This window comes from Nannospalax galili, unplaced genomic scaffold (assembly GCF_000622305.1).
Source record: "Nannospalax galili isolate Female #2095 unplaced genomic scaffold, S.galili_v1.0 scaffold155, whole genome shotgun sequence".
In the NCBI taxonomy this organism is placed as follows: Eukaryota; Metazoa; Chordata; class Mammalia; order Rodentia; family Spalacidae; genus Nannospalax; species Nannospalax galili.
The window spans coordinates 827,631-855,228 of record NW_008339923.1 but is presented as its reverse complement, the minus strand read 5'-3'; the positions used below and the strand labels follow the sequence as shown (position 1 = coordinate 855,228).

The 27,598-nt window shown below is 41.9% G+C and overlaps 1 protein-coding gene across 5 annotated transcripts in view; it reads right to left on the bottom strand.

Annotated features, from left to right (window-relative positions):
* Positions 1 to 19,096, bottom strand: part of Smchd1 (structural maintenance of chromosomes flexible hinge domain containing 1) — a 158,651-nt gene extending 139,555 nt beyond the window's left edge. For 3 of the 5 annotated variants that reach the window (XM_029564274.1, XM_029564276.1, XM_029564275.1), the window contains exons 1-3: positions 18,591 to 19,096; positions 5,830 to 5,905; positions 3,444 to 3,605 (exon numbers count right to left, since the gene is read on the bottom strand). In XM_029564274.1, the coding sequence (XP_029420134.1) occupies positions 3,444 to 3,605; positions 5,830 to 5,905; positions 18,591 to 18,767 (415 nt within the window). In that variant the 5' untranslated portion in view covers positions 18,768 to 19,096. The remainder of the gene's footprint in view (positions 1 to 3,443; positions 3,606 to 5,829; positions 5,906 to 18,590) is intronic. The other 2 variants (XM_008834611.1, XM_008834612.2) reach the window with 1 other exon arrangement.
* Positions 19,097 to 27,598: the final 8,502 nt, after the last annotated feature.

Genomic DNA, 27,598 nt, shown 5'->3' with positions numbered 1-27,598 from the left:
TATAGAGAGTCACACACACAAACATGTGTGTGTGTGTGTGAGAGAGAGAGAGAGAGAGAGAGAGAGAGAGAGAGAGAGAGAGAGATTTAAAAAAGGGAGCTGGAACACTCACATGGCAGTTCACAACTGTCTGTAACTCCAATTCCAAATGAAATGACCTCTTCTGGCCTTCACCAGCATTGCATGCACATGGTGCATTTATACACATACGCAGGTGAACATTCATACACATAAATCTTTTTTAAAAAATAATAAATAGGGCTAGAGAGATAGTTCAGCAGTTAAGATCACTGGCTGCTCTTACCAAACTCAGGTTTGGTTCCCAGCACCCACATAGTGGCTAACAGCCATGCACAACTCTAGTTCCAAAGCATCCAACACCCTCTTCTGGCTTCCATGGATATTAAATTCACACAGAACACTTGTACATATCCAGGAAAAACATTTATATACATAAAATAAAAACAAATCAAATAAATTTTGGGGGAGTCTTTTTCAGCCAGGGTCTCCTGGTAGCCCCAGGTTGCTTGGAACTCATTTTGTAGACCAGGTTGGCCTTGAACTCAGAGATCCTCCTTCCTCTGCCTCCCAAGAGCTGTGAATAAAGGCATGCACCAATGTACCCGGCAATTTAACATATTTTTAAAGATAATATTAAAAAAATATTTTTTTAAGATATAAAAGAGGGGCTGGAGAGATGGCTCAGTAGTTAAGAGTACTAACCACTCTTGCAGAGGACCCATGTTCAATTCCCAGAACCCACATGATAGCTAACAACCATCCATAACTCCACTTCCAGGTGATCCAATGCCCTCTTCTGGCCTTTATGGACTTTGCACGACACAACTGCACTTACATACATGCAGACAAAACACTAATACACATAATGATGACCATGACCTGAAGAAATTGCTACAACATAGTAAGAACCAGAAGAAGGAAACAAGAGGAAAAGATATAGGGATACACTATAAACTAAACAGGGTTACAAATGGATACGGATACAATGAATCTGTAATATGGTTAAATGATATTGAAAGTCTGTAAAAACAGGGCTGGAGAGATGGCTCAGCTGTTAAGGGAACTGGCTGCTCTTGCAGAGGACTGGAGTTTGGTTCCCAGCACCACTTGGTGGCTAACAACTGACCATAACTCAGTTCCAGTGGATCTGACAAACTCTTCTGGCCTTCACAGGCACTGCATGACATAGGTGTACTTATATACAGGGAGGCAAATCACACATACACATTAAAAAATAAAAAATTTAAAGTCTTTAAAACTATTAAAGGCTCAGTATTCAAATATTTAAGAACCTACTATGGGCCAGGCATTGTTCTAGGAACAGACAAAGCAAAGGCTCTATTTCCAAGGAGTCAACACTTTATTGGAGAAGATGCAAAACATAATGCAATCATGGGTCAGGAGATGGTTCAGCAGGTAAAGGTGCTAACCACCACACTTAACAACCTTGAGCTGGATCCCCAAGACTGACATGATGGAAGGAGAGAACCAAGACCTCCAAGTTGTCCCCTGACCTCTATATGTATGCCATGGCACATGTGCCCACACACATATACACAAAAGAAAACTTTAAGAATGTAATCACGGGCTGGGCATGGTGGCAACATGTCTTTAATCTTAGCACTCAGGAGGTTAAAGCAAGCAGATCTCTAAGTTCAAGGCCAGCCTGACCTACAAAGCAAGTTCCAAGTCAGTCTAAGCTACAAAATGAGACCCTGTCTGAAGAAAAAAAAGGGGGCAGGAGGCTGGAGAGATAGTTCAGTGGTTAAAGAGTACTTGCTGCTCTTCCAGAGGATGCAGGTTCCATTCCCAGCACCCATATCAGGCAGTGCACAACCACCTGTAACTCCAGTTCCAAGGGATCTGATATGCTATCCTCTTTTGGACTCCACAAGCACCAGCCACATTTACATACAGGAAAGCTTTCATGCATACACATAAAATAAAAATTACCTTTACAAAAATGTGATCACAATAAATAAATTCTATGGCATATTAAAAGGTAGTATGTGCTATAGCAGAAGATCAGTAAAGGAATCAAATAACAAAGGCACAGAGGGAAAACAAACTGTAAATAATCGTTTTTTTATTAATTTATTTTTATTTTATATGTATGCGTGTATTGCCTGCATGTAGGTAAGTGCACCCGTGTCGTACAATGCCCACAGAAGTTGGAAGAGGCTGTTGGATCCCCTGGGACTGGAGTTCCGGACAGTTGTTAGCTGTCATGTGGGTGCTGGGATTCGAACCTGGGTCTTCTGCAAGAACAACCAGTGTTCTTAACCGCTGAGCCATCTCTCCAGCCCCATAATCAAGTTTTTAAAAAGTAATATAACCAAGGCTTGAATGCATTTGAGAGAACAAAATCCAGGGCTATCTGGAGTAAAAGTATCTCAGACAGGGGACCCTAAACTAAAAGTAGGCTGGGCAGTGGTGTGGAGTGAATATCCAAGGAGAAAAGTAAAATAGAGCTAAGTCCTTAAGCGAATTATAAAGATTTGGCTTTCACTCGTAAAGGTAAATACACATTTGAGTTCATGTTCTGAAATCCCTCTGCCAGAATTTAAACCCTGGCTCCGTAATTTTCACTAGCAGCACGATCTTGGAAGGCTGAGACAGGAGGAAACAAGTTTGCCAAGTCTGATGCCAGCCTACAGTAACATAGAAACTTTGTCTCAAAAAAGAGAGTATACACAGGCTTCAGCCTCCTCTGTATCACAGGGGTGGAGCCGCTAAGATAAAAGTTTAGGACATGAGGAAGAATACTTTTATTTCCAGGGGCTGGAGAGATGACTCAGTGGTTAGGAGCTTGTACTGCTCTTTCAGAGGACTCATGTTTGGTTCCTAGCATCTGTGACTAATGGCTCACAGCTACCTGTACCTCCAGCTCCAGGGTATTTGAAACTCTTCTGGACTTGATGAGCATACGCACTCTACACTGTGTGGATACATTCACACAAACACACATGTACACATAAATAAAAAAATTAGTTGAATACTATGATAAACTGAAAGGAGCTCAAGATCAGTGGTAAGTCTTTTAACAAAGTAGAATGGGACTGGAGAGATAGCTCAGCAGTTGGGAACACTGGTTCTTCTTGCAGAAGAACTGGGTTCAAATCCTAGGACCCACATGGCAGTTAACAACTGTCTGTAACTCCAGTCCCAGGGATTCCGATAGCCTCTACTGACCTCTGCAGGCATTGTACGACACGGGTGCACCTACTTATATGCAGGCAATACACGCATACACATAAATTTTTTTTTAATTAAATTAAAATTTTCTTTAAAAGTTTTAAAAAAAAAGCTACAGAATGAAAAAAAATTAAAGTAGAATGAAAGGATTTATAAAATGTGAAGGAATGGGACGTGTGACCAAAGCACAAAAAGTTTCCCAAAATTTTTATGAACAGAATACTTACGCAAAGGATTTTGTCCTTCACTTGCATAATATTCATACATGCCACTTTTAACCAGGGTGTCATAGTGAGGTAGGAAGTCAATTCTTTCTTTCGTAGCTGTTAATAGTAACTGATCAACTGACTGTAGCAGGTACAAGGTGACTCCATCTTTAACGATTTCATCTGTAATCGAGAGTTCAAATCATAAGTGCCAGGATAGCATCAGAAACCCAATGAATTTATTTTGAACATGTAAACTCTATGAAATATACTTAATGGTAGGTAAATGTCAACCAACGGATCTATCTATAAATTCCAGCTGTAGATTTAAAAGAATATCATAGGAAGAGGCATAAACATTTCCGTAAATCTAAGACAAGCAAATTTGTATTTTATTACTGTGTGTGTGTATGCACATGTATGTGTGAGCTTCACAAGTGTGTATTTGGAAGGCAGAAGACAATTCCAAAGTCTGTTCTTTCCTTCCACTGTGATATTCAGGAATGTAATTCAAATCATCAGACTTGTGCAGAAAGTATTTTTTACCCACTGAGCCATCTCTGTGGCCCTTGATACTCTGTTTTTAAAAGACAGGAACTTGGACCAGACATTGTAATCCCAGCACTCAGGAGGTGGAGGCAGGTGGATCTCTGTGAGATTGAAGCCAGATGGTCTATACAGCAAGTTCCAGGTCACGTGGGGCTACAGGGAGACTCTATCTCAAAAATAAACATCAAAGCTGGGCTTAGTGGGGCACAGGCCTTTAATCCCAGCACTTGGGGGCAGAGGCAGGTGGGATCTCTGTGAGTTCAAGGCCAGCCTGGTCTATATAAGGAGTTCCAGGTCAGCTGGGGCTACTGGGAGACTCGGTATCAATCAATCAATCAATCAATCAATCAATCAATCAAAAATATCAGTAATTAAAAAATAAAAAATATCAATAATAAAAAAACAAAACCAGGAAATTAACATACAGCTCAGAGCACTCTCAAACATACAAACTTTCAATCTTCCTTCCTCAGCACTTGAATACTGTGGGATTACAAGTGTACTCTACCACAAGTAGCTTTGAAATGTGCATTTCTTTATTATGGCTTGGATAGACCTGGCTGGACTGGAATTCAATAGTAGACAGGCCTTGAACTTGGTGACATCCTCCTGCATTTGCATCCCAGGTGCTAGCAATTTAGGTGTACACTGCCATGCCCAATATGGGTTTATTTTCAAACAAACAAACAAAGAAACATAATCTCACTAAAGCCTGCATTTGCTGCTTAGGACTCACTATTTAGCCTAAACCAGTCTCAAATTCTGGGCAATCCTCCTGCCTTAACTTCCTAAACCTGGGATTATAGGTGTGAGACACTACAGCCAGCTGAAATACTGAAACCTTTTTATTTTTATTTTTAATTTTTATTTTCTTTTATTTTATTTTTGGTCTTTTTGAGACAGGGTCTCCCTGTAGCACCAGCTGTCCTGGAACTCACTATGTTGACCAGGCTGGCCTTGAACTCACAGAGCTCTGCCTGCCTCTGCCTCTGGAGTACTGGGATTAAAGCCATGCACCACCACGCCCATCAATCTTTTTATTTTTAATTTAAAAAAAAAAAACAAAACACCGTAAGATGGGTCAGCAAAATGGCTCAGTGGATAAAGACTGCTGCCAAGCCTGCTAAAATTTTTATTTTTTGAGATAGGGGTCTCATATAGCTCTGGCTGTCTTTTAATTCATTATGTACCCAAAGCTGGTCTTGAACTCATGAGCTTCCAATCCCAACTGCTAGGATTATAGGCATGCTCCACCCTGCCCACCCATGTTTTTCAAACATTCAATTCTGGCTTTTTGTTTGTCTGTTTGATTTTTTGAGACAGAGTCTCACTATGTAGACCAGGCTGGTCTCAAACTCACAGATATCCACCTGTCTCTGCCTCCCTAGTGTTGGGATTAAAGAAACAGGTAAAGATTTAAGTTAGAATCCTTCATTAGTTTTATTCAAGAAAAAGAATCAACCTGGCATTACAGGAGCAACCTGTAAACTAGAACTTGATCCAGTTACAGGCCAGTTTGGGTTACACAGGGAAGTCATACTATGAGGGGAGGGAAAAAAAAAAAAAAAGTAATCGACATGAAATCTGGCAGATTCTAGAAACTAAGAGGTAGATAATGAAAGAATTCAAGATTGCTAAGACATCAGCTTCTTAAGTGTCCAAATACAGCTACAAATTAGGTAAGATCTCATCTTCTATGGCCCCAAATGACAGCAGTAAAAATATGAACTCTGTGCAAACGGCCAATTTCTTCTCTCATTCTCACAAGGAACACCAATATAGATATATATTTATGCACAGCTATTGCTCTACCATTATATATTAAATATGGAAGGATGAGCTTAGTAATACCACTTACCAAAATTATCACAGGTAATTTCTTTCCTACTTGTAGTTGTAATAACAAACTTTTCTTCAGATGAGATGCCAATTGTCTATCCAAAATAAAAAATAAAATTATTACACAAAGTAAATAAATGTATTTATTATTCAAGCTTGAAAAAATGTGAAAATACTGATATAATTTTGCAATAACTACTATACATATATGTCTAGGAAATCTGTAATTCTTGCCTTTTTAAATTTTGACTTTGTAAAATTAATAGAATGCAAGCCATACAAATTACTTACTTAAGAAGATTTCTTTATGCTGTTAAATAACCCAGAAGACCAGTAACAAATGGGTAAGGAAAATGTGATACATATACACAACTGAATTATATTTAGCTATTAAAAAAATTACAAAATTTTTGGGAAAACAGATGAAACTAGAAAATATACTGAGGTAACCCAGGTCCAGAAAGACAAACATCAAATGTTGTTTTATATGTGGACCCCAGCTTCAAGTTTTCATAATTCTGTGTTTAATTTTGTCTGCAGAGCTCAGGAAGCCAGAAAGGCCCTGTAAGAAAAAGGAGAAGAAGCCTTCACAGAGTATAGATATAGAACATTGTGATCTGGAAGGAGAAGGGGGAATACTTGAAAGCTAAAGGTTTATGTGGGGATGGACACAGGAGGATGAGGTTAAGGAGGTGGATTACTCAAAACCAAGTATGAAAAAGCCTTATGGAAACCCGGTGCTTTATAAGCTAAAATATATGTAATTTGCCAGGTGTGATGGCCCATGTCTTTAATCCCAACACTCTGGAAGGAGAGGTAGGCTAATCTTGGTGACTTAGTCTATTGTAGTGAGTGCTTGGCCAGCCAGGGGTAGTGAAACCCTGTTTCAAAAAATATGTATCTAGTGAGAGCTGAGAGATGCATTCATCCTATGTGTAGAGGCTGCATTGAAGATGTGCCACTTAGGGTTTGACCAGTTCTGGAGCTCTCTAGCAGCTTCCATCTGTTGCAAAAAGAAGTTTCTTCGGTGGGGTGGGGGTGGGGGTACCAAAGGTACACTTGTTTATAAATGCAAGGATGCATATTTAGTACAAAGTAAGGAACTATATTGGTCTACGGACGTGGCAGAAGTAGGTATTTCTCTAGGATCTATGACCTCTCCACTCATACGTATTTGATGATGTTTACAGTACCATACATGAGTTCCTTCCCATTGGGCAAGCCTTAAATACCAATGAGAAAGGTGTTAATTACCTCCAAGATAAAAGTGCCACTACTGCACCAATAGTGATAGTTTGCTGAACCAGTCATTACTGTTTATTAGACGTTAAAGCTCGATAGGACCACTGATTGGTTTTCTCCTTGGTAGCCTGAAGAGAAGTTTCCTAATGCAATAGATGACAATTAATACAGAAACCCACAATAGGCCAAATGTGCAGAGTACAAGAGGCCAAAGAGTGCTTATACCCAAACAGGACACCTATTTCAAACCTCTACCTCCTAAGGATCAAAGATCACTGTGGAAGAGAAGGCAGAAAGATTACAAGAGCTAGAAGTGGTAGATGACCACAAGGAAACAGTCTTCGAGACAGCTGTTAGTTACGCATATGAACTCACAGCAATGGTGACAGCATGCACAAGTCTTATGCAAGCTAAAAACCAGACAAAATCCCATCATAGACATTGTGAAGCAGGCAGGAAATCCCAACCCAACCTAAAGAACTTTTGGCAATTGATGGCTCCTGGGAGGGGAAGAGACAGTGTCTTATAGAGATGGGACTCTTGGTAGGCCTAGAGGATGAATCCACACTGAAAGACATTTAGGAACACAAAGCAGACTCCATAGGCCGTATTGTGTATATGAGTGTATTAAATTGGGCAGGGGGTAGGGGGAGGCAATGGGGAGCAATGCAGACAGGGAAGAGGAGCTAAATACCACCATACTATACTATCTGGAAATTGCAGAAAAATGATAATGTACATATCTGTATGTCTATGTATCTATATCTAGATCCAGAGAGAGACAATATTTTAAAATTTTAAAAGGACTCAGGCATGGTGGCTCATGCTTCTAATCCCAGCACTCAGGAAGCAGAGAGGCAGGCAGGTCTCTGTGAGTTTAAGACCAGCCTGGTCTACATACTGAGTTCCAAGCCAGCTGGGGCTACAGGGAGACTCTGTCTCAAAAAGACCAAAAAAAAAAAAGAAAAGGCGTCTGAATGGAGGTACTCTGCCATAGGTGGACAATGCTTCCCCCAGCAGGTCTAAGTTATTTAAAGAAAACCTCAATGCCAGGTGAGGGATATTGTCCTACAGGTTACTGATCAGGGAGATCCCAGAGGCCCCCAAAACAACACTGACTATTGCTATTGCTCTTATTTGCCTCCTACTATTAAAGCACACTTTGGTTACAAGACATAGAGAAACCAAACAGAAAGTGACGAGAAAACTTCTTTCCTTCTGGCTGGCTTTCATAGTGCCACTGAGAGAGGAAAGTCACAATAGACTTAACCAGCAGTGGACCTCAATGCTACAATACTGACTTACCAGATGAGATGTACCTTTGGGTACAATAGTGGCATGATTGTTATATGGGTGTTCAACTGTTTTCTGAATGGATTTTAAGCCTGCTTCACAGGAGGGAATGAATGGTACTGTGAAGTTCTGCTAAATGGACATGTTCTCGAATGCCTTCTGAATATTTAGACTATTATGTGCCTCTAGATTAATGCTGCTCTCAACCTTTGGTTAGAGAATTTTCTTTTTGTAGTGGGCAACAGTCAAATGCAGAGACTCATAACCGGTCAAAGCACTGAGAATAAGTGACTGTGCTTTCAACTTTAAATGGGACATTAATATTAATTCCCACCCCCAAAGCTCTGATAACTTCCCAGAAGATGTATGAGCCGGAAGAGGGAAAGGAGAGCTATGAAAGTTGTCTTCTGGACATGACAAAGCCACCACACTCAGGAACTCAAAGCAGCTATGGTTACCTGCACAATGGTTCATGCCAGTGAACATTCCAGCATGAATCAGAGAAGAACCTATGAAGTTCCACCCTACAGGGAGTAGATATTGGTGTCTTCTGGGGAAGGATGACTTGTTTTTATTTGGGATGTGGCTGCTGATAAGTGGTCCAAGCTCTGGTAGATGACCCGATACATACATACATACTAACATGTGTGTGTTTATATAGATACGCATGAAGAGGACAAGAAGGGGGGAGGAGAAAGTACTTGGGAGTCTAGAGGAGAGGAAGAGGTTTGAGTTGGATATGAGCAAGATACTTTGTATACATTATGAAATCAGCAAAGCATAAATAGAAAACATTGTTTAAACACTTGTGGGGGTCTGGAGAGATGTCAGAGGATAAGAACACTGACTGTTCTTGATAAGAACACTGACTGTTCTTGTAGAAGACCGGGGTTTGAATGCCAGCACCCACATGGCAGCTAGCAACCTCCATAACTCCAGTTCCAGGGGCAGTCTCTTCTGTCCTCTGCAGGCATTGCACAACACGGGTGCACTTACATGCAGGCAATTACATGCATACACATAAAACGAAAATAATAAATATTTTTTTAAAAAAACAACCACTTGTGAGCCTTTAATCCCAGCACTTGGGAGGCAGAGGCAGGTGGATCTCTGTGAGTTCAAGGGCAGCCGGGTCTACATAGTGAGTTCCAGGACAGCTGCAGCTACAGGGAGACCCTGTCTCAAAAAGACCAAAACAAAAAACAAACCCCACTTGTGGGGCTAGATAGAGGGCACTGGCTGTTCTTTCAGAGGATCCAGGTTCAATTTCCAGCACTCACATGGCAACCAATAACTGTCTGTAACTCCAGTTTCAGGGAATCTGCCAATTACAGGGGATCCAATGTCCTCTTTTGATCTCTGCAAGCATTTATGTATGGCATGGGTGCACTTACATATATATATGCATACAAAACACTCACACATATAAATAAATAAATAAATAAATAAACAAACTCAAGGTTAGAAGGAGCATTTTAAGAGGATTTAAATTTTTTACATTTATTTTTTTCATTTATTTACAGGGGAGGGCATGAGTGCTATAGATATATGTGGTGGTCAGAGGAGAACTTGTGGAGGTCAGTTCTCCGTACCATGTGGGCTCTGGGGATCAAACGCAGGTCATTCAGCTTAGTAACAAGCACCTTTACCTGCTGAACCATCCCAAGGCCCTTGAAAGGATTTTAACATCAAGAGGAATCACCCAAAGACACACTTTTTCATGCCACTATATAAGTAATCAACTTTATGTTTATTTATTTATTTTGGTTTTTTGAGACAGGGTCTCACTATGTCTGGCCCGGAGCACACAGAAATCTGCCTGCCTCTGCCTCCCCAAGTCCTGGAATTAAAAGCATGTAGCACCATGCCCAGCAAGCAATTTATTTAAAACAAAGCATTAATGTAACATTTTATACAAATTAAGAATACATAAAAACAAAATAGTACAAAATAGGCATTATATCACACTAAAATAGAATACCTGAGCTACAGGATATCTAAAGAAGCTATATGTTCTAAAAGAACTACTTTAAAACATTTAAACCAAATTATAAACTAGAGGGGGAAAATGTAAGAAGGCATAAAGATACTTCCTTAGTCAAGAAAGTGAAGTCACTCATCCTAATGTGGAAAATTAAAGAAAAACCTAGTTGATTTTGCCAATTGCAAAAAAAATTAAAAAGAAATTGAGGGAAGGGCCTTTGGAAATTTAAATTCCCAAGAATTAGGAAATAATGGTGGGGGGAGACACTCCAAGGTCAATATAAGGACTGTTTAATTATTGTTTAAATAAGAAAGCAAACTTTTTTTTCCAAAGACATTTTTAATTACATCTATGCATGCATGTGTGGGCATATATATGTGCATGTGAGTATAGGTACTAATGGAAGCTAGAAGAGGGTGTCAGATCTTACGGAGTTACAGGTAGTTGTGAGCCACCCAACAACATGGGTATTAGAAACCAAACTCAGATCTTCTGTCAGAGCAGTACATACTCTAACTGCTGAGCTAGCTCATCAGCCTCCGTAAACTAATTTTAAAGACTTTTTAAACAATAAGAAACCGAAATATGGACCGGAAATGCTTAATTTTGGAGTTCTTAATTTTTTTTTTTTTTTTTGGTCTTTGTGAGACAGGGTCTCCCCGTAGCTCCAGCTGTCCTGGAACTCACTATGTACACCAGGCTGGCCTTAGAGATCCGCCTGCCTCTGCCTCTGGAGTGCTGGGATTAAAGGCGTGCACACCGCTCCTGGCCTTTTTTTGGTCTTTTTGAGATAGGGTCTCTCTGTAGCCCCAGCTGGCCTGGAACTCTCTATGTAGACCAGGCTGGCCTTGAACTCACAGAGACCCACCTGCCTCTCGGATTAAAGGCGTGTACCACACCTGGCTCTGGAGTACTTAACTTGTATAGTGTACTTATAATTCAGCACATGGGAGATTAGAGACAGGGTATCAAGATGGAGGTTAGCACACAGCAAAACTTGACTCACAAACAAAACACCGAAGCTGAATTTTGAGGGTTAAGGCCTGCAGTATACTATAAAACATACTAAAAGAAGAAAAAGTTTTCTAGAAGCATAGCATTCTGGCTAACCACTGAATGTAGGTGATGAGTATATACACAGGGATTCATTACACAATTCTCTTTTTGTACATGTTTGGAACGTTTCATATGAAAATTTCTAATTCTTAAATTTCTAATTTAAGATTCTTAGAATAGACAAGAGGGAATAAAGGGCTCTGAAATACCCCCCCCCCACACACACACACGGGTAGCTCAGCAAATAGAAATGGCATTATCAACTGTGAGGGAAGCCGGGCATGGTTGTGCACATCTTTAATCTCAGCAAAGGCAAAGGCAGATCTCTGTGAGACTGAAGCCGGCCTGGCCTACATGGTGAGTTCCAAGTTAGCTGGGGCTACAGGGGGACCCTGCTTTAAAAAAGAAAAAATATATATTATTTATCTATTTCTTGCAATCTCCCCATAAATCTATTGTTTGTAACTTTTCTCAAGGACTCTTTAGAGTAATGACACTGCATACTTCTTGTTTGTAATTAATTTCATAGGTTTCTGCCCTTCAACTGTCAATGTCTAGCTACAGACCTGCAAATAGGAATGCTGCATCTTATTTTTTTTTTCAAACATGTGCAACTCTGTTACCTGAACCAAGGTTTTTCCCAACTAAGACTAAACAGATGTTTCTTTACTTACAAAGGGATTACATTCCAATAAACTCATTGTAAAATAAAAATGTCCTTACATAGAAAATATATTATATAGACCCACACAGCTACCACATACCATAGCGTGTGCTAGCGTTACTTAATTTGTTCAGAAGACTTGACTGGTATCAGCCTACAGTTGAGCAAAATCATCAGGTATAAAGGATATTTTAAAGTGCAGAATATCTCATGTAACTTAGTAAATACTTTACTAAAAGTAAAAAGCAAAACCATATTGTACAGCATATAACTAACCCAGGAAAAGATGAAATTCATATCCCCTCCCTCTAAGGCTCAGGGATTGTTAATGAAGGGCAGAAAAACTGTAAGGACCCACAGGGAGAGACTATCTGTAAGTGAAACACTTTGCTGGACATGACAGCATAGCTGCACACATGAACTCACAGCAGCTGGGACAGCATGCAAAAGATCAAGTCAGCCAAAATCCCACCATGGACAAGAAAAGGAGTTTATGAAGTCTGCTGGGCGGGTGGGGGGGGAGGTCAGTTTTCTTCAGGGGTGCAGGCCCTGAGTACTTTTGCTCCAGTAGATGGTCCCACACCCATGAGCATACAGACAGCACTAAATAGACTCAGTGGGTATTTGAAACAAAGAATACACAAAGCTGGGAGGGGAAAATGGTACAGGGGTTAGGAGAGGAACTGTAGGGAAGACTATGGGGGATGAATTTAATCCAAACACACTATATACATATATGAATAGAAAATACCCCCCCCGAAAATATTTTTAAAAGATCAGAATTTTGGCTCAGCAGTTAAGAGTACTGACTGCTCTTGCAGAGGACCCAGTTTGATTCCCAGCACCCACGTGGCCGTTATGAACCGCAGAGGGGAATCTGAAGCCCTCTGCTGACCCCCACAGCATCGCATGACATGGGTGCACTCATATACATGCAGGCAATACACTCATACACATAAAATGAAAATAATAAATAAAATATTTTAAAAGATCAGAATTCAGGGCCAGGTGGGCAAGGTGGCACACGCCTTTAATCCCAGCACTTAGGAGGCAGGTGGATCTCTGCTAGTTCAAGGCCAGCCTGGTCTACATAGTGTTCCAGGACAGCTAGGGCTACAGGGAGACCCTGTCTCAAAAAAACCAAAAAAAAAAAAAAAAAAACACAGACCAGAATTCAAAATTCAAGTGTACATTCTACTGAATTTATCTCTCTTTTGTACTATCACAATGTTGAAAAATCCTAGGTCAAATCATCCTAAATTGAAGACTGACTGCATTTTTTTATCTACATTAAAAATACAGAAGCATAAAAATTTACGTCATGTTAATTAGTAGAGGTGATAAACATTACCATTGAAATCTACCCAATGACTTTATAGACATACACAGGCACCAAGGATCCGAGTGTAACCGATTATGACTAGTAATAATCAGATACATACAGATGAGAGACACATGCGCCAACATCTCAGTGTTATTAGTAAAAACAATGAGTGTTTCTGTAAGAAACAGTATATTTTAAAATCAATCTGTTTTAAAGGTTAAAAACTCATTTAATTTTATGTCTTATAGGGCTTATACTGAGTTCAATATTGTATAACTATTAATTCAACAACAAACCTAAAAATTTTATAGCCACTTTTGAAAGAGATGTATCTTTACTCTGGAAACTGTTATTGAGTATGTTAAAGCTGTAATGAAATGCTTCTTCTAAAAAAATTTTTAAAAGTATTTAAATTAAAAAAAATTTTTTTAAATACAGAAGGGGAGCTGGAAAGATGGCTCAGCAGTGTTTTTCCAAAGGACCTGGGTTTGATTTCTAGAACCCACATGGTGGATGACACTGTCCTTAACTCTAGTTCCAGAGGATTCAACACCATCTTCTGGCATCCACGGGCACTATACCACTGAGCATACTTACATATATACAGGCAAAACACTCATACACATTAAAAAAAAAAAAATCCATAAGGGACTGAAGAGATAGCTCAATGGTTAAGAGCACTGGCTGCTCTCGTAGAGGACTAGAATTTGGGTCCCAGCTCCCACATCTTAATTAACACCATCTTTATTTCTAGTTCCAGAGCATCCAAAGGCACCAAACAACTGAGTGCACTTACATACAAGCAGCAAAAACACTCATACACATAAAAAAATTTTTTTAAAGCCATATAATGAGCTAGGCATGGTGGTGTATGCCTTTAATCTCAGCAAGCAGGAGGCTCTAAAAAGAGGCTGATCCCTGTGAGATTGAGGTCAGCCTGGTCTACATATCGAGTTCCAGGCCAGCTATACAGAGACCCCGCCTAAAAACAAAACAAAAAAAAATACAAAACAAAAATCCATAATGGTGCCTATAATACCACACTCAGAAGCCTGAAGCAGAAGGCTCAGGATTTTGAGACCATTGAGGACTACAGAGTAAGCCTATGTATCAAAACTAAGTAAGATTAAAACTAATAGTATATTGCAGATTTGAAAACTGTGAGATTAGAGAGTAGATTTTAAGTGTTCTCACCACAAAAAGAAAGAACAGGTTCAAGTTAAATGGTATGATTTAAGCAGGGTTTAGCAGCTCATGCCCTAGCACTTGGGAAGCTAAGGTAGGAGGATGTCCATAGTTTGAGGCTAGCCTGGGCTACATAGTGGATGCCAAGTTAGAGCTAAATAGCAAGATGCTATGTCAAAAAAAAAAAAAAGGAAGAAAAGAAAGAAGGAAGTAGGAAAGGGAAAATAATAAAACATTGTGGGAATTTTGGTTTTTGTTAGGAATCAAACTGATCCAAAGCTGAGCATGGTCATGCATGCCTGTTATTCCACATTTGGGAGGCTGAGCTAGGAGAACAAAAGATCAGGATCAGTCTGTATTACAAAGCAAGACCCTATCTCATAAAATGAAATTAGGGGGCTGGAGAGATGGCTCAGTGGTTAAGAGCACTGACTGCTCTTGCAGAGGACCCAAGTTTGATTCCCAGCACCCACAAGGCAGCTACAAACTGTCCTTAACTCCAGTTCCAGGCGAATCCAAAGCCCTCTTCTGACCTCCGTTGCCCTTGTTGAGGGACCTGGGTTTGGTTCCCAGCACCCTCAGTTAACCATCTGTAACTCTAGTTCCATAGGATTTTACACCCTCTGTCCTCTGCAGGCATTGTGCGACATACATGCAGGCACTACACTCATACACATAAAAAAATAATACATAAAATAAAATTTTTAAAATGCACTCTTAATTTTTGTGTATGAGAATACTTTTTTTTTTTTTTTTTTTTGGTTTCTTTTGAGACAGGGACTCCCAGTAGCCCCAGCTGGCCTGGAACTTGCTATGCAGACCAGGCTGGCCTTGAACTCAGAGATCCACTGCCTCCCAAGTGCTGGGATTAAAGGTGTGCAACACCACACCCAGCTTAAGAATACATTTTTTTAAAAACTGAACTTGAGGGGCTGGAGAGATGGCTCAGTGGTTAAGAGTACTGACTGCTCTTGCAGAGGACCTGGGTTCGAGTCCCAGCACCCATATGGTAGCTACAAGTCCTTAACTCCAATTCCAGGGGAATCTGAAGCCCTCTTCTGACTTCCATGGCATTGCACGACATGGGTACACTCATACACATAAAATTTAAAAAAAAAAAAAAAAAAAAAACTGAACTTGAACAACAAATTAATCTAGTTTCCAATCCCACTCTAGTCAAATTTAATTTCCATGTGTGACATACATGCAGGCAACACACTCATACACATAAATTAAGAATACATACATGCAGGCAATACACATATACACATAAACTAAGAAAACATTTTTAAAAACTGAAATTGAACAACAAATTAATCTAGATTCCAAACCCACTTTAGTCAAATTTAACCTCCATCGGTTCTAGGATAAACAAGTAAGAGAAAAAAGAAAAATTACTAAAGGAAATATTTTCCTTGATTTGAATCTGGAAACACTGAAAGGGTTACGTTTATCTGTTCCCTACAGCAAAGAACTTCATTTGAGGCAAAGGAGTACAACAGAAAGTACAGGGGTTTTGGAGTTAGCTACTACCTGAAATCTCATTATCCAACTTAAGTTAGTTACCTTCACCAAGAGTGAATTTCTATTTCTGTAACAAAAAAGCTAACAGTACTTCCCCTACCCGTCTAAGAAAGTTAGATATATCCTAGGGGAAAGGATATAAATAGTGTATTTCCAGACAGAAGGGAAATCAGCACAACCTTCTTGAAAAGCCACTTAGATACACATCTATCATCAGAAGTATGGTACCCATATCAGCACTTGGGAGGCAAACGAGGGTCCAGAGTAAGTTGCTGGACTCTAAATAGTAAAAAATACATATCAACCACTACTTCTGAGCTTTTTGGCTAAAAACAAGTGTAAAAAAAAAAAAAAATGGGGTAAGCCAGATGTGATAGTGCACACCTTTAATACCAGCACTCAGGAGGCAGAGGCAGGCAGATTTCTCTGTTCTGGGCCAGCCAATAAATAAACAAACAAATAAATAAATAAAAATAGGCCAAGACATGGAAACACATACCTGCAATCTCAGGATTCTGGAGTCTAAGGAATGCCACCAAGTCTGGGGCCATCCTGGGCTACATTGGAGAAAACCTATCACCAAAGGCAAAAAAAAAAAAAAAAAGGGCACTTGCCACCAAGTCTGACAACCTGGATTTGATCCCTGGAATCCACACGATAGAAGGAGAGAACTGACTCCAAGCTGCTCTGATTTACACCACACCACAGCAGAGCACATGTGCGCACGCACACACATACTCACACACAAATTACAATGCAAAAAAAGTATAAAGAACGTAAAAGATACTCCTGAAACAATAAAGACAAAAAGCTATATATTAAAAAATATTTACCATGCCGGGCATGGTGGCACACGCCTTTAATCCCAGCACTCAGGAGGCAGAGGCAGTTGGATCTCTGTGAGTTCAAGGCCAGCCTGCATAGTGAGTTCCAGGACAACTGGGGCTACAGGGAGATGCTGTCTCAAAAAGAACCTCCCCCCCAAAAATATATGTATACACACACACACACACACACACACGCACACACATATTTACCATAGCAGTACTAAAAATTACAATGCTGAAAGTAAACATAAACTGTTATGTAAATAGTTATACTAACCCAAGTATCCCCAATTTTTGGAAATAGATATTTCTGGAAATGTTAACTGAAAAAAATAAACTGAAGGTAAAATATGTACTATAATGATTGAAAAGAGAGGCTCAACGATAAAACTGGGGCTCAGAAGTCTGAGGCCAGCACTGGGATATGCAGAGAGCTCCAGGCTGGCCCTGGGCTACATTAAAAGAACCTGTCTCAAGAAAAGAAAGAATGAAAGAATGAACAAACGGAAGAGAGAGACAGACAGTGGGAATCTACTACCATTATTATTACAGGCTCATACTGAGCTTCAGATTTTATTGAGTTTTGTCCTAATTTGTCCATTTTAATCTGGGTGGGCATTTATAATGTCAAGCTATACTAGACACTAGGAAAACAGCTGTGAACAAAAACAAAGCTCATTTTCCCAAGGTGGCTCTCAATTTCCATTGTTTCAACAACTGTCCAAAATTGTGTCCTAGGCCATTTCTAAATCTGTTAGTCTTCTTGGAAGCAAAACATTAAAGTTCTTTTTCCTTGGAAGCTAAGTATTCTTGTGGCCAATTCGGGACATGGCTACATTCCGTTTTTTAAAAGCTGAGCCCAGTGAGGTGGCACTCTGGCCTGTGAATTCCAGCACTGGAGAGCAGAGGAAGCAGGATGATCGAAAATTCCTACACTGCGAGACTGTCTCCAAACAAACTAATACCACCCCCCCAACCCGGACACACAATACCCAACAAAGTTAAGGCAACTGTACCACCACTTATCTACAGCTTAAAGCAGGTTGCTACAGTCATTCATTTTAAAAGCCCAAAAGCATACGCGGCCTTTGCAGTCCCCGTGGACACCTGAGGTTCGCTCGGGGACTCAAAGCTTGCAGCTCAGAAAACCAGAAGGGCAGCTCCACCTACGAAGTTCCCCTGGGCCGAGGAGAGCCCTGCCACGGAGGGACTCGCAAACCTTGACAGCACGACCGGAGAAATGGACACATCGTCGCTGCAGCCGGGGGTGGGGGGGTGGGGACACGGACTCCAGGAATTTCACAACTTCTGACCCCCATACCAGCAGCGCTCACTACAGAGCTGCCGACTTCTAGCTTACAAACCAAAAGCAAACACGAGTGTTTCTTCCCACGGATGACGCAACGATCCGGCAGGGATGAAGCCGTGGCTGAGACCAAGGAGCACCGTGCAACCCCGAGGTCGGGAACAGCGGGGCGGCGTGGGCGCGAGGGCCTTACGGAGGCCCATGGAGAGGCGGGACTCCGTCCTCCCGGGACCGAGCCAGGCCGGTCAGGGTCACCGGCAGCCGGGAGGGAGAAGTGGACAGCCCGGGGCCGAGTGACAGGTTTATGGCCCGCGTGGCTTCCCGCCTCCCAGCCAGTCCACTCCCCACGCATCCCTCCTGTGCCCGGGCCGGTACCTGACACACAGAGGCGCGGAAGCCCGCGAAGTCGGCGCGCTCCGCGACCTGCAGCGCGCGGTCCCCGAGCTCCGACTCCTTCCCGCGCCGGTCAAACAAGTACACCGTCCTGCAGCCGTCCGGCCTGCCAGCGTCCCCAGACCCCGCCGAGGGGCCGCCAGCGCCCGCCGCTGCCATATTGGAGGACGGGAGAAAAGCCGGAGACGCGCCCGCACGCTTGGCCCCGAAACGCCGACTCCGCGGGGCGCCCTCGGCTCCAGCCGCCGCCGCCGCCGCAGCTCCGGGCCTCGACCGGCCGCGCGGCACCTCCGCCTCCGTCGTGGGGGCCGAGCAGCCACCGAGCGAGGAGCGACCCGGGAACCGGTTCAAATGCGCCGCAGCCGGGGCCACACGTCACTTCCGCGGCCCGCTCTTCCCAGAGCCCGCGAGCTACGCCCGCCACCGCCCACGCGAGCCTCACAACGCTACCAGAGAGCAGGGCTGCCGTCCTGACCGTGGCGCAGGAGGAAGAGAGCGGCGGGCCGAGGCGGAGCGAGTCCGGCAGGCCGCGGGGCGGGGCGGAGCTTCGCGCGCCCGCAGGGCCACGCCCCCGGCCTCGCGCTCTTTGGGACCTGCGGGCCCAGGCGGCTTGAGCGTCAGAGGCCGGGGCGGGAAAACCGCGGCGTCGGCCCCGGGGCCTTTTTGTCCGACTGGACCGTGTCCCGCCAGGTCACGACCCGGAGCCGAGGCTGAGTCACGTGCGCGCGGCGGCAGGAAGCGTCGAGCACGCGGCGCCCCACGCGGAGGATGCTGTCCCTGGGTTACAGGGCGCCGCGGCCCTGGGTGGGTTCTAGAGGCGACAAAGCGGGACCCAGGGACGAGAACCCGGTTCTCTGACGTCACTGCGGCCTGGGGTGGCCGTGCGCGGTATGCGCGCGTTCTGCGGTTCCCCCTGCTGGCGCCCATCCTAAGACCCTCAGGTTAGTTTAGGTGCTCCCGACACGCCCAGCGCTGGTACCCTTCGGCGCATCCCTTTATCTTCCAGGCCCGGGAATCCACTTCCTTAATTACCCTGATAGCCCCTCAAGCCCTGACTCTACAAAAATGACGCTTCTAGAGCGGGGGAGTTAAGCTCAGGTTCCTACAAATGGTTATTTTGTATCCGAGAGTGACATGTAAATTAGTGAAGCCCAAGGTAGTGGGTTGGGTTTTGTTTTGAACAATTTGGATAAGATTTAAGTGCTACCTGTTTTGCTAGCTTTGCAAAACCTTCATGGTTAATGATAGGGCCAGATGCATGAAGTTGGTGTGTGTTAGAAACAGACCTGGTTGTTGATGGCAAGGTTAGAATTGAGTAGTAGTTGAACTGACGTATATTACAGGTAGTGTATGGAATTGAGAATTGAACCGAAGCGTGAAGGCATGTGCTGGGGGACAAACAGCATGCCGAGAAGAAGGCACAATGGAATAGCAGAAGGTAGTGGAGTCGGCGAAGTTGAGGCCAAATGTAGTTCATAATCATCATTGATCAGGGATATAGGAGACGGGAACTTAACTCCCCACTACCATGGGATTTTTGACATGCCTTACTGTACATAGTTCTATTTTTTAGTCACTCTCCAGGCTGACCTCGAATTTGGATCCTTCTGCCTTAACCTCAGGGGTGCTGGAAGTTGTAAGCATGTCTCATCACTACCGGTTGACATCGCATGTTTTATCGTTCAAACTCATATAACCAGTTCCTTCAGTTTCTTTGCATACTAGGTTTAAGACTCAACAAGAAATTGTTTCTCTAATTCTAGTAATGAGCAAGATGCGTTTCAGCAAATTGGGACTTGAGCTAGAGGGTTATAACCAGAGCAAGTCCTCCTTTCTTTGTAATACAAAATTATAAACCACATGAATACAAACAAAAACACTGTGTCTTCTTAAGAGACTGCAAGATAATTTTCAAGAGGTCCAGAATGCAGCCAGGGAAGCACTCAGTACTGCAGAACCTCTTGGCTTGAGGTTTTTTTTTGTGTATTTTCATTATTTAGAATATTAGTTTATATGATCAACCCACATAGGTAAATATATATACATATATATGTATATACACACATATATATATGTAAACGAGGCCTCGAGGCCTCAGACCCACAGAAATCCACCTGCCTCTGACTCCTGAATCCTGAGATTAAAAGCCCATGGCCTTTTTTTTTTGTTTTTTGTTTTTTGTTTTTTTGAGACCGAGTCTCCCAGCCCCAACTGCCCTGGAACTCACAGTGATCTGCCTGCCTCTGCTGGAATTAAAGGTGTGGGCCACCACACTGGCTACCCTTACATATTTAATACAATGTGTTACCTCTGTACAAATGAAAACAAAATTAACTTTAACATTTTTAGGCCAATAAAGTGTTCCTTTTTGTACAATGCCAACTCAGCACGTAAACTGGGATGCTTTTTTCTAAAAATTCAAATTATATATATACATATAATAAAACCAATAATGGCATATTGTGTATCAATAGCAGCAGCAGCTTTTTCAAGTTCTGCAGTCATTTAAACAAAATTACATAGACAGTGAGATACTCCTTTTGGGGGGGGGTCTTTTTAAGACAGGGGCTCCCTGTAGCCCCAGCTATCCTGAAACTTACTATGTAGACCAGGCTGGCCTTGAACTCAGAGATCTGCCTGCCTCTGCCTCGCGAGTGCTGGCATTAAAGGCATGTGCCACCACGCCCAGCTATACTGTATATTTTTTTAAAGAAAGTAAACAAAATCCCAGAAAACAGCAAAGTTCTGTTACTTTTGTAATATCTGGCACTGTTTTTTTCATTAACTTCTCAATCATCGCCTTGTTAAAAAAAATTCTGAGTAACATCATTTAGAAACAACTCTGAGGGGCCAGAGAGATGGCTCAGTCATTAAGAGCACTTGCTGCCCCTCCAGGTGCCTCACAACAGCTTGTGACTCCAGTTCCAGGGGATCCAGCACCCTCTCGTGGATTTCTCAGGTACCACACACACGTGTGGTGCACATACCTATGTAGGCAAATACTCAGAAAAATAAAACTTTTTGAATTTTTTATGTAAATATCATACAAGAGCATAGTCTTTGCACTATTTCCATCCCTCCCAGTCCCCATCCAGCTCCTCCCATGTCCTCCACCCCCTTCCAATTTCTTGTCCTCTTCTTTGATGATTATTGTTACACACATGCATATATATTGCACTGAGTCCGTTCAGTGGTGTTCCTGTATACCTCTTTACAGCCCCCCATTTGGAATTAGATAACCTTTCAGGATCTAGTCCCTGGAGAAAACTGATTCTTCTTCCCTCAGCATCCATTGACTGCCTGCAGCACTTCATCTTGAGATGGGACCCCTTGAAATTTCTCCCATCCACCTTAATATGTCATCTGGTTTAGTCATTATATGCAGATCTTTGTTTGACTACCATACTGTGGAGACTTCATTGGTGCAGTCTCCTTGTCACATCTAGAGTGCCTTTAAGAGGCAGCAGGTGTCTGGTCCTTCTGGCTCTTACATTCTTTCTGCCCCCTCTTTTTAAACACAATTCTGATAAAGCATGGTCACTAGTACATAGCATAAAGCAGGTACAAGATAGTAAACATTCACAGAGGTATGTTACTGTACTATGCTACAACTATAATACTAGGGAATATAATTTAAAAGACATTGTTTGAAACTTGGTTCTCCACTTTCAACAGAGGGCCTGTGCTGGATAGCTTTAGTGTCAACTTGACACACCTGGGTTGAGGGCGCCTCAGTTGGGGAATTGCCTCTATTGGACTGGCCTGTGGCCATGTCTGAGGAGCATCTTCTTGATGAGTGATATGGGAGGACCCAGCCCACTGTGGGTGGTGCCACTCCTGGGCAGGTGGTCCTGTGTTGCATAAGAAAGCAGGCTGAGCAGGGGCCAGAGGAGCAAGCCAGTAAGCAGCATTCCTCCATGGCCTGTGCTCCAGCTCCTGCCTCCAGGTTCCTGCCCTGAGTTCCTACCTTGGGCTCCCTGATGAACTGCAACCTGGGAGTTGTAAGCTAAATAAACCTTTTCCTCCCCAAAGTTGGTAGTGGTCAGAGTGTTTTGTCACAGCAATGAAGAACAAATCAGAACAGGGCCCAAAGGATGGTATGACATGGCTCTATAAAGAAATGCACGCACTTAAATGGGATTTCCTTTCATCAGTGGCACAATTCTTAAGTATTTGCTCTCCAAGAATATCAGCTAAAAACCTAGGACAAAAATTCCCCTAAAACAAAACTGCACAACCGCTGGATTCATACAAAGATGACTGAGTGGAGGCAAGCAAGACACAACCTTACTAGTACCATACCAAATCTGTCATTTGATGTAGATCTTGCGTGGAACTGTCAATTCTGATGCTAGGTTAGGTGGAGCATGCCTGTAATCCCAGCACTAGAGAGACAGTCAGGAGGATCACCACAACTTCAACATCCAGAATATATATTAAGACCCTTCCTGTAAAAAAAAAAAAAAAAAAAAGTCAAATCTGAATTGAATCAGTTGCTTGGATGGCAGTGTGACAGTCTGAAACAGTCTTAGAATACTTCTTTTTGCCAGTCACTTTTATTCTCAGAAAGAAACTCTTCAAAAACTTTGTAAGCAAAGAAATATAATAGATCCCTAATTAGTTCTGTTCATTTGTCACTCAATTTTTATTTTCATTAGTTATAACACCTATAGGGTATATTTTATTTTTAACATAGATTATTTAAATACATATATATGCATTTTAATAAGAGAGAAGGTGCATGTGTCACGGTGTGAGTGTTGGATCTCCTACCATATACTCCCAAGGACTCAACTCAGGTTGTCTGGCTTGAAGGCAGGTGACTTACCTGCGGAGCCGTCTCACCAGCCCATGATTATACATGGGGGGGGGTGATTTATGTCAGATATTATTGTAGAAAACCACCACCAAACTTAGTGGCCCCTGGTAGAGCTTCCTTCTCCCTTTCCCCTTGCATGGCACTCAAGCTTGAGGGTGGAAGATCCTGAGGTGTTACAGACCCAGACTAGGAACAGCTTGGAAGTGAAGTGGTGAATGGTCACTCTTTAGGTCTACAATTAAAATGCTCTGTTAAGCTGGGTCGGTGATGCACCAGTAGAGTCAGCTACTTGGGAGCCTAAGACAGAAGTAGACTTGGAGCCCAAGAGTTCAACCTAAACAAAAACAGTTTATTGTTTTTTTATTTTTTTGGTCTTTCTGAGACAGGGTCTTCCTGTAGCACCAGCTGTCCTGGAACTCACTATGTAGACCAGGCTGGCCTTGAGCTCACAGAGATCTGCCTGCCTCTGCCTCTGCTGGGACTAAAGGCGTGTTCCACCACACTGAGCTCCAAAACAGTTTTTTAAATTAAAGTTAAATGGCCTCCAATAAAACCATATTGCAAAAAGGGGAAAGAGGGGCCAGTGAGACACCCCAGTGGGTAAGGGTGCTTGTGAAACAAGCCTGGCAACCTGAGTTCCATCCCTGGAACCCATATAAACGTAGAGAACCAAATCCACAAAGTTGTCCTCTGACCTTCACACATGCATTGTGGCATACATATACCACACCTCCTCCCCCCAGACAGTAATAATATTTAAAAATTTTGAAGGTAAAAAGCAACATGCACGCACACACACACACACACACACACACACACACACATGAACACAGAGCACATGTTATTTTCAAAGCTTGCTGGCACATGCCAGTAATCTCATTACTTGGAAGCAGAGGCAGGACAATCACGAGTTCAAGGCCAGCCTGGTCTGCTCTGCATATTGAGTTTCAGGCCAGAGATCCACAGAAAGACCCTCTCAAAAAAAAACCCAACCAACCAGACATCAAGACTTGTGTTTTGGCATTATAGGTTGGTTGGTTGGTTGGTTTTGTATACATGAATGCATACATACATAGTTACTGTGTTTTGCTTACATCAACCAAAATAAGCTGGGCCTGGTATCCTATCCTGTATTCTGAATTACTCAGGAGACTGAGGCAGGAGGATTCCAAATTAAACCTGCCTTAGAAACTTAAGGAGAACCCCATCTCAAAAATTTCAAAATAAGCTGAGCACAGTGGCACATGCTTTTAATCCAAGCACTTGGGAGGCAGAGGCAAGTGGCTCTCGATGAGGTCTAGCCCAACCTGATCTATGCATCTAGTTCCAGACCATTTTAGGCTACAGGGAGACCCTGTCCTAGAAAAAAAAAAATTTTCTAAGGAGAACTTGAGGATATTAGCTCAGTGGTGGAATGCTTACCCCAATTGAAGGTGGGGGGAGATTTTACATGATTGTTTCTGAATAACCCAAGGAGTAAATCACCTTGTGTTAAACTGAGAATTTGTCTTAAGACATAGTCTTTCAAATTAAGATAATCTGTAACTAACAGAGAAATTTAAATACAATACAAATAATTTAAACTGGATCATTTAAAGCAGCCAAATCAAGAATTCTTGGCTAAACTGGGCGTGCATGTCTTTAATCCCAACACTTGGGAGGCAGAGGCAGGCGGATCTCTGTGAGTTCAAAGTCAGCCTGGTCTACATAGTGAGTACCAGGTCAGCTGGAGCTACAGGGAAACCTTGTCTCAAAAAGATTTAAGAAAAAAAATTCTTATCCATATCTGTAGTCATATAAATGCAACAGCCTATTTGCAGTACTCTAATGGGAAATGTTTCATCACTGCCAGCAACCTCACTCAAGAAAAACTGGCAAATACCTTGTGTATTTTAATTAGCCAAGCAAGACTGAAGGGGAAGTTTCCTTTATAAAAGAAAAAAGTTGAATTTTTATGCTATATTGATTAAAAGAAAATGATTCATGGAATGTGTTTGCTTATGAAATTAATTAGTGGGGTTGTTTTGAGACCTGCTAGCATAAATAGATGAATAAACTGTTGTAATATAAGCTATTGACATGCATCTTTTTCTTTACAACCTATTCTTTATGTTTTTAGTGTTTGTGTTAGTAGTGTAGAAGAAATTAGAAAAAAAATTGTCTAAGAGTCTGTTGATTTTTGTAAATACTAGTGGACTATTGTCAATAAATGTGTGTGTGGGGGTCTTCCCTCCAGGATGGCCTCAAACTGAAGGTCCTCCTTCCTCAGCCTTCTTCTTAGTGCTGGGATTACAGGTATGTATCATTACACCTGACTTGTGTGTGTTGGTGTGGGGTGTGTGTGTGTGTGTGTATTGCTTTTTTATTATTTGAAACAGGATCTTGCTATTAAAACCATGTCTGGCCTCTTATTCTCAATACTTCAAGATCAGTCTTCTGCAAGCAGAAATTTCAGGTATGCACCACTGTACCTGGCTTTTGTGGTATTTAAAATGTAGTGGCTTGCTGGGCGTGGTGGCGCATGCCTTTAATCCCAGCACTCCAGAGGCAGAGGCAGGCGGATCTCTGTGAGTTCAAGACCAGCCTGGTTTAGTAGTGACTTCCAGGACAGCTGGGGCTACAGGGAGACCCTGTCTCAAAAAAGACCAAAAAAAAAAAAAAAATGTAGTGGCTTAACACTGGTAAATTGGACATGATCTAGTAAATAATACCACACTCATGCACATGCAAGCAACCCTAACCCAGTGGGATATATCTCTATATATCTATCTATCTATCTATCTATCTATCTATCTATCTATCATCTGTCTGTATCTATCATCTACTATCTATCATCTATTAATCATCTATCTCTAGCTATCAATCATTATCTATCTATCATCTATCTATTTGAAAGCAGGAGGGGGACGTGTTGGGAAGAACAATTTGGAGGGGGATATAAGATGAAGGGGGGTGAGTGTGATATATATATAATATATATATATATATATATAAAGTTATCAAAGAACAATTTACTTTTAAAATTTCAAAAAATAAAACATAAGTGGCTTAAGACAGGAAGTATTTCCTTGCTCATGATTCTGTAATTTTGGCTGAGCTTGGCTGAGCAGTTCTGCTGTTCTCGCCTCAGATTCCTTATACTGCAGTAGCTGCCTAGCAATTTAACTAAGGCTGGTGGTACAGGATGGACTCATCTCCATGGCTGGCAGTTAGCTGAGGCTGTTGGCTTAAGGATCTGAGTTCTCTATTTAGATATCTCTACCCCATAGCCTAGTTTTTTATTTTGTTGTCACATTCCAAAAACAAAAGCTTCAGTATGCAAGCCTTTATAAGGCCTTGCTCAACCTGTGTTTGCTAATGTCCCTTTAGCCAAAGACAGCCATCTCTTCCTACCATGTAAATTAGGATTAGGGTTACCAAAATCTCTACTGTTTCTACTTGGGTTAGGGGGTATATAATTCAGTGGTTACACACTCTCTGTGATGTATGGACAGGGAGGCCTTGGGTTGGGTCCCTAGCAGAGACAGAGAGATTGGGGGAGGGGAGATGAGGAAGAATATGATAGATGTCAGAAAGTAGGAAAATAAAACAGTATTATTAAGATTTGGTAAGAGTAAATACCCCTCTACTGTTTCTACTTGGGTTAGGGGGTATATAATTCAGTGGTTACACACTCTCTGTGATGTATGGACAGGGAGGCCTTGGGTTGGGTCCCTAGCAGAGACAGAGAGATTGGGGGAGGGGAGATGAGGAAGAATATGATAGATGTCAGAAAGTAGGAAAATAAAACAGTATTATTAAGATTTGGTAAGAGTAAATACCCCTTTAAGTAAGCCTGTTTTTTTTTTTAAGGTTTATATATATATATATTTTTTAGAATTATTTATTTAATAACCACATAATTAGAAGAAGCATCCATGACAACAGCATTGACATAGTCAGTAACAATTTCCAGAGCTAAGATGCATCTGTCCCATTTTTACTTAACATGTTTAAATAGCCTTCTGCAAAAAAAATATTTTCATTCAGTTATATGCCTTCCTATCTTATCACAAACTTAGCCCTACATATAAAATGAATGTCATTTTGTTTATATACTTTTTACTGATGACTGTAAAAATGACTTTGTTTTTCTCAATTTCCTTCCACATGCCCTAAGTTCTAATTAAAA